Below are 9961 nucleotides of genomic sequence, written 5' to 3'. Positions count from 1 at the left end.
CGAGGAATTTTATTCCGAATTTCAACCTGGATTACCACACAGGCCTAATTTAGGCCATTATCGGGTTATTGGTACCGTATGCCAGGCTATTATACCGCTGGAAAAACGCCAAAAATCCAACAAATTGGCTCCCCGAACGGAAACAGTAAGGCTTTTAGCCCATTTATCCAATTCTACAGCGTTGGTTTACGCCCCCGCCAGACGGGCCGTATATAAAACCTCTACCGTAAAAATTTTAGAGGGTATACCCGCTGAAAATTTGGCTATTCCAGGGGAAACGCTACAGATTTCAGAGGGGGAAAATCCAGATTTAGAGGGGGATTCTAATTCTGAACCTGAAGACGAAATCTACAGCGCCAAAACTTTGGATCCAGTGGATAATAATCCCCTACCTCCCGCAATTACAGTTCCTCCCTGGCCTGTACAGTCTACTGTTCGCCCCCCAGAGCTTATAACGGTAGCGGTGCCTAATTCAGCACCTAAAATAACGGAAGTTCCGGTGTTTTCGGCACCTAAAATACAGAATATGGAGTTAAATTCGCAGTTCGAAAACCCAGATCCTATGGATATCGATTACGTGCATTATCTTTGTTATCAAACCCAAAAGAAAACAAAGAAAAAGCCCACTAAAGACGGCGAACCAAATAGCTACCAACAGGCCCTAAAAAGCCCTGAAAGTGCTAAATGGTTAGCAGCTTTAGCGTCTGAATTCGACCAGATCGTTACTGCAAAAACCTTCCGTTTTATCCCTAAAATTAAAATGCATACAGGCCGTAGACTAATCTCTACCCGGCCGGTGTTTAAATTAAAAAAGGATGAAAATAATAAGCCTATAAAGTATAAAGCCAGGCTTGTTGTTAGGGGGTTTTTACAGGTCGAAGGCCTAGATTATATCGAGACTTTTGCTAGCACTAGTATACCGCCCACCTGGCGTATATTATTGGCTATAGCTAATGCACAAAATTGGGAAATAGAACAAATCGATTTTATCGGTGCGTTTTTAAATAGTGACCTTACCGACGTAGATATTTATTTGCAAATTCCAGAGGGTTTTAGCGATTGGGCTAGATCTTGCAGCCCTACTACCGCTAAAATTTTAGTGCAAATGGGCTATAATCCAAAGGAAATGCAAGTTATACTGTTGGAAAAGGCGCTATACGGTCTGAAACAGGGCCCAAGAGAATGGCAAACAAAGCTAAAAAGCCTACTTTTTACAGAAGGTTTTAAGCCGCTAATCTCTGATCCAGCTGTCTTTTATAATGCTAAATCCAAGCATTTCATTGTTACTTTTGTTGACGATTGCCTGCTAATAGGTCCTAAATTGCAATATATTCAGGATTTAAAAGCCCGTTTTAACAAAATATACGCATTGGAAGACAGGGGCCCTGCAGCCTATTTTTTAGGCGTTCAGATTATAAGGGACAGGCCTAACCGCCTGCTTTGGCTCCATCAAAGTCAGTATATAGAGGAAGCATTAGCAACGTTCGGATTAGCTGATTGCAAACCTATTTCTGTTCCCTTACAGCCGGGTGTGCTAAAATATAGTGGGGGCAAACCCGTAAATGCGCTAGAAATCAAATTGTTACAGCGTATTATCGGCACCCTAATGTATTTAATGCTATTAACGCGCCCGGACATCGGTTTTGCGGTTCAATGGTTATCTCGTTTTTTAACGAAAGCCACTACAATCCACTTAACGGCAGCTAAAAACCTACTTCGCTACTTAGCAGGTACTAAATCCCTAGCAATCTGCTACGGAAATAGGGTAATTAAAGCTAATTTACCACCTAACTCTTTGATTGGGGGTTTTAAAGGCCTAAAATTACTTGGTTTTAGTGACAGCGATTTTGCCGGGGCTAGGGAAGATTCAAAATCCACTTACGGATATTTGTATACCCTATCTGGGGGCCCTATAACGTGGAAGTGCAAAAAGGCTAGTACTATAGCTTTAAGCACCCCAGAAGCCGAAACCGACGCCTTAGCGGAAGCCCTGCGTGAAGCACAGTGGCTTAAAAGCCTATTTACAGAGATTGGACTACCTGTAAAAGGCCCTATTGCAATATTTGGAGATAATACAGGCTCTATAGCTAACGCACACAACCCTACGCACCACCAACGTACTAAACATACGTTATTAAAATTTCACTACGTAAGGGAGTTAGTTACAGAAGGATTAGTGACCCTAAAATACCTGGAATCCAAACAAATGCCCGCTGACGGCCTTACAAAGCCCCTAACGCTTCCAATTCACAAGGTTTTTTTAGAGCTTATAGGGTTAAAACCCCTGTAAACTTAGTTTTTACCTATTGAATTGTAGGGCACCTAGTTAGTTCGTTAGCTAACTACCACCATTTTTCTCCTTTGTTTGCAATTATTGGATTTTTGTTAGCCCGACACCAACCGATCTACCCAAACCTACCCTGCTCAGGTTGATTATTAAGCAACTTATACCGACCTTATACCCGAAGTCGAATCCGAATTTAATTAGCTCGCGTTTTGGGCGACCTAGCGATTTTTAATCTACCCTATATATTAAACTTTTCTGGGATCCACAACAACAAACAGCCAGATTAGCTACCTGGCTTAGTAGTAAGTTCCGTTGGTTATAATCTGTAGGTCGTGGGTTCGAATCCGGGGGTTGTTACAATTCTGGGGGTCTTTTTCAATTCGGGGGTTCGTCCAATCTGGGGTTCAGTCAATCGGGGGTTTGGTACAAAGGGCTTATTCATCCAGGGGGTTCGCACCGGGGGTTCGAGTTGGGTTGGGACACAAGGGGGAATTTCTTTTGTTTTTTGTTTTGGGGGTTTTATTTTACGTACTTTTCTTTTCCGACTTTATTTTTGGATTAAGTAGCAAAAGAGAGGGGGTGTTAATTATATGCATTATTTTGCATGTAATAAGCCCACTTTTATTTGTATATAGCCAATTTTATTTAGTGCCGAAGTGGAGTGGGGAATGGTGGAATTCCGTTACTTTGTTAATGCAGGAATGCAATTTAAAGGTCAGCGAGTGGGGTTAGCTACCCTGTACCGGGTTTAATACCCACCCTGCACCTGCGAGTCAGCTACCCTGTACCGGGTTGAAAATTTCACCAAGTCAACGTTTAAATGCAAACCCAGAGATGGTTTGTATGCAAATGAGGGTGTTTTTTCAAAAACCCATACAAATTAGTTTTTCGGAAATTCATTCGCGGCACCGGAACCTTTTCTGGCGTGCGGACCCCCACTTCGATGTCGGAGAGTATGTAAGGGAAATAAAGCAAAATCTCCCCCAACCAATTATTTATCAGTACCAAAATTATAGTGCATTTCTACCTATTATTCAGCGCTTTTAGCACTGGTTATTTACCACGCCGCACCTAGGGTTTACCCCTATATCCCCTGTTAGCACCATTATTATTAACACGTTTGTTCGTGGAATTTTTGGTTGGTTTTAGCAACCTACCTGCGGAATTGGTTTTCCTCGTTTTCGTTATTATTATCGTTTTTGGGCCGAACAGGGGTTTTTTGGGCCGCTTTACTGCTCGTAACCGGGGTGCTGGGGGTGTTATTTTTGGACGTTTGGGAAAATATATTGTCGGATATTGTTCGGTATATTTTAAAACAAAATATTAAACAGGAGCAATTAAAATATTATAATTAAAATATCGGGGTAATCTATTTTTATAATAAAATATAATAGGTTAAAGCAATTAAACGTCTAATTGGGTAATTGGGGTTTTTAATAATTGGAGGTAAAATTATAATTGTTCTCAAATAAATATTAAGGTTAATTAGAATTTGATTGCTGTTTAGCAATCCTAAAATTAAATTTATTTATATAATAATAAACGTGCCTTATATAAATTATATCCCAGGTGTAATTACTCCCTTATAAATAATTATAATTACCTTGGGGTAATTACAATTGGGTTAATCACTTCCTTGGCGATAATCGTAATCATTCCGGCCCTGGTAATCGGGTTAGGGTTTTTTATCTTATCACCACGTGACCTCGTGCTCCTTGGTAGTCCTGGCTTGGGTTCCCGACATCTTTCTCGTTCTTGCCCAATCGTGTCGGTACCAATCCTGGTCGTAACAAAGAGCTCCATGGCCGGTTCCTGAGAGCAGAGAGAACACGGCGAAAGCACCAGAACCGCGATCAGAAGATCTGACAAAGAATGCTTAGTCGATACCGCCGTTTGCAGGTTTTTCGCTGGTTATAGGTAACGAATTCGAGGATTCTTGAACGCGAAGAAAAGAAAGAATTGCTGGTGTTGGAATAGAGACAACAAAACCCAGAATCAACGTGACTCTGTCTATTGCAGAGAAAAAGCAAAACAATCAGGCTGTCCCTGATATAAATAAGACTAAGCGGCTGTAGCCCGTGGCACACTCAGAGTTCCCTTCATAGACGATGAGGACCCCAAGCCTGGCCTGTATACTAGATGAAGCCGCGGTCGTTGGTCAAAAGACTCCAAGAAAGTGATCTCAAGACAACAAAAAGAGCAAATATGTTATAGGGTAGGATTCTCTTGTTCTCGCCGTCCAGAATCGTGCCAATCGTGCCTGTACATGCACCCATTTTGAAAGAAAGGGGGCACAGGGTCGCTGCATCCTTCAGAGCTCTCCTGTGCGTGTTTCACAGAGCGGCCGAGAGGGTTAGCTGAGGAGAGTAGAAGCTCGTGCCGTCACGCATTGAGATCTGGATCTCTCTCAGCCCGTCGAGAAGCTTTGTACTAAAACGTCAACGGTACTTCATGTATCTCATGGTATATGTGTAGATAGTGTGTGAACTTTTGGATGCGAAAGCACTGGCTGCTTGGACAGGCGGAAGGGGAAGATATAGGGGAATCCGGGCAGGGCTTGATAGCGAGAGTATATGTGCAAAGCTTAGACTCGTGCTGCATGTGTTTGTGTTTGCGCCGTAACTACTCATCCCCCTTCGGTTTTGGACGTTTGCATATCTACTTCTGCATACCAAAGAAAAAAAGCGAAGAAACTCAAACTTGGTGGTGTTATCAGAATACGCCAGTTAGATGGCTCACTGAGAGCTGGTCGCAAGGCAATTTGAGGACGTAACAAACCTTGCAGCAACATCAAACTTTGCAATCAGCGTGTGCAAACAAAGGAATCATCTTTCGTATTACTTTTTTCGTAGTCTAGTGAGATTGCCCCCCGCCCCATGTCATGCAACCAAACATGCCCGTCGTCACCAACCAAAACCTCCCCATCCCCAAACACCTAAGCGCAAACGTTGAACCTGCCGACGCTGGGGTCGTGGTCCGACACCTCACCGGCCGTGTCGGACCAGGTGTTGACGTGGAGGTGCTGGAAGTGGGAGCGACGGCTGCAGGGCGTCCTGACGGAGAGCGAGGGGCTGACAAAGGTGTGGTCGAGCTGCTGCGTGTTCATGTCGAAGAGGTACGAGTAGCGCTCCTCTGGGGCCATCTCTACCACCTCGTCCAGGTCCAGCAGGCCAGAGACCTTCATAAACGTTTGCAGCGGGGACACGGGGATGAACTCGTTGAAGTCGCCGGCCGCGATGACTTGCGCCTCGGGGTCCTCGGCTAGGATCTTGGCGATGAACTCCTATCGGTGGGGGGGGAGAAACATGTTAGCAAAAGGAAGGAGGTCAGGTCCATATGAGGCGATATCGGCTGGAATGGTCCAAAAAGTACAACCAACTGCTTGGGGGTACTTACGCCAGTGACGGTTGCCTGCTGCGTCCGCTTCGTCACGCCGCTGTTGTCAGGGGTGCGCAGGTCTCCGTGCAAGGACGAGCTGCCGCCCTTGGAGCTAAAGTGAACATTGACAGTGAAGAAGGGCTTGGTGGCATTGAGAGCCTTCCAGGCAGCAACGAGGGGCTTGCGGGTGGCAGCCCAGGCTGCGTTGGCGGGATCGATCCGGCCCGGGTTGAACTTGAGCGTGGGGCCGGGCAGCACCTCGTTGGCATCGGCGCCGGTGCCAACGCTGTTTGTCGGCTCTGCCAGGGTCAGGACGGAGGGCTTGTAGAGGTACGCAACGCGGATGTTGCCGCCGGGCTGACCGCCGTCCTGGTTGTCAACGGGAGCGACCTCGACCCAGCTGTAGTCGACCTTGCCGTCGGTGAGGTTGGAGACGGCAAACCTGAGGGCCTCGAGGGTGTTGGTGGCGTCGACGACTCCGTCGTTGGTGGCGCAGCTGTCGTCCTGGACCTCTTGCAGGAAGACGAGATCCGGGGTCTTGAGAGCGTCGACCAGCTGGGCGGCGATGGCCGGCAGGTGGGCAGACGACGGGCACAGGTTCTCGACGTTGAAGATGCCCACTGTCACGCCGCTGCAGCTTCCCGTGCTGGCGAGCGTGGCGTTGCGAGGGTTGAACGGGATGGGAGTAGCCACGCGGATGGCAGTAAGGGGCAGGATGCGGTAGAAGCCAAAAGCATAGGTGACGACGCCCGTAACCTCGGTCATTTGATCGCCGAGCTTGGTGTCGGCCGGGTTCTTGGTCCCGTCGAGCGGGGTGCCAATCAGGATGGCCTCCGGGTTGGCATCGACACCGAGGGTCGTAAGGCCGCCGCGGGCATTTCGGCCCGTGGTTGGCCAGTCGCCTGCGACCCAGATGTCGCCATAGGTGTTGGGGCGATTGAGAGCCACAGGGGCCCGGACGGTGACAAGCTCGCCGTTGAGGCTCTCCCAAAAGTCCAGCCCGTACTTGGTAGGGTCCAAGACTGGGTTCACCTCGGTCAAGCGGGCGGCGGCGTTGGGAGTAGCAAAAATGTCACCATCGTCGAGGCTAGTGTACTGCTCGGTCGGCGGGGCGGACGTATCCTTGCCAATGACCAGGGGCGCAGCGGGGTTGCCCGACGACAGCTTCCTGACGTTTTTGGTGGTGGTGACCTCGGTCAGGAACAAGTGCTTGTTGTCCGACCTGTACTCCAGCACGCGGCCGTCGAGAGCGACAAGATCGCCCACGGCCAGGTTTGCGCCGACCTTGCTGTCATAGACGTAGACGGCCTCCGAGGTCAGAGGGTCATTGTCCGGCTTGTCCGAACGGAGCCAGATGCCATTGGGGCCCTTTGCAAGGACAACTCCAGTGACGTTCTTGACATCCTGGTCATTGAGCGGCGAAACAAACTTGTTGCCGTTGATTTCGGCGATGGACTGGGCCAGAGATGGGGCAACAAGGCCGGCAACAAGGGCCACAAGGGCTGCGGTCGGAGCGTTTGTCAACATGGCGACCGAGGACGACAACGAGAGACGACGTCTGGTTGCTGGAGGACGTCACCTCCGATCCAAGGTTACTGCCGACGAGCGGGTGACATGGCTTTTTATTGAACCAAGAGCTCTCAATTTGTTTTGCTGGTGCAGCAAGCTGGCTGCCTAGCACCCCAAGTCGCAGCTCGGGCAATCGAAGCCCTGCCAAGCGGAGGGTGAGTTCCAGGATAGGAAGCTGTGAAAGCTGACGAGGCGAACATGTGCGGGTCCCCCGGTGGGCTGAAGGGTGAATTTGGCGTCGCGGTCAAAACGATTGGCCAATTGTCCTAGGGGTTCATTTCAGGGCGCAATTAACCATCTTGGTCCAATGGAACCGCGACATGCGCAGCACGTTCTCCAATGAGGCGTCGATTAGCTAGCGCGATAAGGTAGAGAATGTTTCTTGGACAGGGACAAGACCGGCAAAGACTGCCGAATAGGAGGGCTTGGAGGGCCATAGACGGACTGGCTAGTCAGCTCGCCAACTTTACGTGGGTGCGTTAATCCCGAGCGTGTTTTTTTTGTCCCATAGACGCGTCATTATTCCTGCCGTGCGTCGATTGATTGCAACCATTATTTGCGACCAGCGACCATTCAGATTGTGCGCATTCATTGAATGGGTCGTCGAGAAGCAAAAGGTGAAATTTCAAGTGTTTAATTGAGAAAACCGAGAGCGGGGGTGGGGTTCGACATACCCAAGCAAGCGAATGTGCCGTGCAAGGTAGTACTGTTCGGTATCTGATGTGCAGGTACCTTCCTAACAACGACTCGCGAAATCCACTCCAAACACAAAAGCTCCTGCAGTGCAATCTCGTCGTCTTCATGCACCACTGCCAGGACTCGACCCAACCCACACCAGACAGGTAACTTGCACAGCAGTAAGGTAGCCAAGTAAAAAAAAAGAGAAAAAAAAAGTCTAAAGCGCTCTGAGTAGGAGGCTAGAATGATTCTCCTTTAAAACGACATTCATTGCCGGTTCCTTCTCAACATGAGAAACAGAATCGATTCCAAAAAACGAATATCGATGCACCTAGTCGTTCCCCCCACACAACCGTTTCGAACAACGTTGGCATAACGGCGACACCGCCGTTACTAAAATCGGACTTCAAAAACGGTCCTGCTCTTGTTGATAGAATAGTCTAATGAACAGAAATCGGCCTGCTAGGTTTCTCGGCGACTTCTTACAACCAATTCTCATAGCTACCCACACTGATTTCGGGACCGTACCTCTTTTGTTCTATGGTGGTATCTGGAAGCAGCATCTTCATGGACCTAGCCAGATGAGGCCAGCGCTCGAGAAATGCATAACCACGGTTCATCTGCCGGCTGCGAATTCGGACTGGCCGACAAGGGTATCCAGTCCACAATGCATTGTATACTTAGCAAAGCTTAGTTGGCGGCCAAGCTTGTATTCCTCAAAGTCAAAGTGCAAGATAAAGCTTATATACCTGTCTCAGTGGAGCTCCAACGCAAAAATACCAAATGACGTTTTCCAGGCAAGCAGATATCTGTAAACGGCTTGAGCAGGTAGACTTGGTGGAGGATTCAGAAAACACCTCGACCCCTTTCGAAGCCCATCTGGCAAATATTGGGCACTCAACCGAGCATACAGCATTTTCACAGCAAAAGTATATCAACTCCAAAAAAGAAGTGCAGGATAGATGGAACAGGCAAGTCAATTTCATCCATGTTCTTTCCCTCAGGGGCTCTATTGATCACCACCATCCCCAATCCACCATCCAAAATCGACGCCTAGTACGGTTGGACTTAATAGGACCTTTAGGAAGTGAATCATGTTAGTTCCATTGATATTTTGATGCTGGGGGCGATTGCATCCAGGAAAGAAAAACGAAAAGAAACAAGGCGTGTGCGATTAGAACTTACTGTTTTACTGGCACCCGGGAGAGTTGTTACGACCAGACAGTTGGGCCGGTACCAGGGAGGCCAGGTGGGGTCACACCCCTCCTGACGACATTCGCCCAGAGAAATTACCGACCGGCAAAAAGAGGATTATATAAAAAGGAATTACGTAACCTCACGTAACTACCAAAAGAATAATTTCAATGATTTTTTGAGATTATAACAAATTAGTGAAAGTAATTTTACTAATTTAATAAAATTAAGGAAATTACATTCGGAACATAATTTATATAAGGCACGTTTATTACCATATAAATAAATTCGATTTTAGGATTGTTTAGCAGCAATTAAATTTTAGTTAACCTCAATATTTATTTGAAAACGATTATAATTTCACCCCCAGTTATTGAGAACCCCAGTTACCCAATTAGACGCTCAATTGCTTCAACCCACTGTACTTTACCCTAAGAACAGGTTACCCCGATACCTTGATCGTAACAAGAGTCTACAATGGACACGACGTCAGGACCCGGGCCGGTAGTAATGCATGTGGTGCCAAAGCATCTTGCGGGTTTCCCCCTTGCAGTGCAGCTGCGAGCTTCCACGGCAATGGCTGCCAAAACTGTGATGAAAAGGGAGGTGAAGAACTTCATTCTTGCTTGAGGCTTGATGTTGAGTGGTGAATTTGGGGATGAATAGAACCACAGCTAAACCAGTTGAGCTTTGTAGTATTAAATTAGAGAGAAGAAGGCGTTTGGGAGCCTTATTTTGGAGAGTAGGAAGTAGGTGGTTTGCAATGTAGTTAATATATTCACGCAAATGCTGGGACTGTAATATACTATATTACAAAAAAATGTACTTGTTTACGTGTTCTATAGTCGCATCCTA

General features: G+C 47.4%; 2 protein-coding genes across 2 annotated transcripts; one reads left to right on the top strand and one right to left on the bottom strand.

The window, feature by feature from the left end:
- Nucleotides 1-2899: 2899 nt before the first annotated feature.
- MGG_17004 (uncharacterized protein) lies at nt 2900-3362 on the top strand (the record flags this gene model as incomplete). Its single annotated transcript, XM_003715864.1, has 3 exons — nt 2900-3014; nt 3172-3240; nt 3304-3362. Coding segments are annotated over 3 exons (243 nt in total), but the record flags the coding sequence as incomplete, so codon positions are not given.
- A 1734-nt stretch (nt 3363-5096) lies between these two features.
- Nucleotides 5097-7552, bottom strand: MGG_10669 (endonuclease/exonuclease/phosphatase). The gene is made up of 2 exons (XM_003715863.1): nt 5684-7552; nt 5097-5570 (listed from the first exon to the last, which is right to left on the bottom strand). Exons 1-2 carry the CDS (start codon nt 7190-7192, stop codon nt 5223-5225), a joined length of 1857 nt encoding a protein of 618 aa, XP_003715911.1. The 5' UTR covers nt 7193-7552; the 3' UTR covers nt 5097-5222.
- Nucleotides 7553-9961: the final 2409 nt, after the last annotated feature.

This window comes from Pyricularia oryzae, chromosome 4 (assembly GCF_000002495.2).
Source record: "Pyricularia oryzae 70-15 chromosome 4, whole genome shotgun sequence".
NCBI classification, from domain to species: domain Eukaryota; kingdom Fungi; phylum Ascomycota; class Sordariomycetes; order Magnaporthales; family Pyriculariaceae; genus Pyricularia; species Pyricularia oryzae.
This window is presented reverse-complemented; position numbering and strand designations above follow the sequence as displayed.

What these genes read in the sequence shown, in the direction of transcription:
- MGG_10669 (XM_003715863.1), bottom strand. Translation starts at nt 7,192, where the DNA reads ATGTTGACAAACGCTCCGACCGCAGCCCTTGTGGCCCTTGTTGCCGGC. An exon ending in AGCAGGCAACCGTCACTGGC is followed by an intron (nt 5,571 to 5,683) that starts GTAAGTACCCCC and finishes CCCCACCGATAG; the next exon opens with GAGTTCATCGCCAAGATCCT.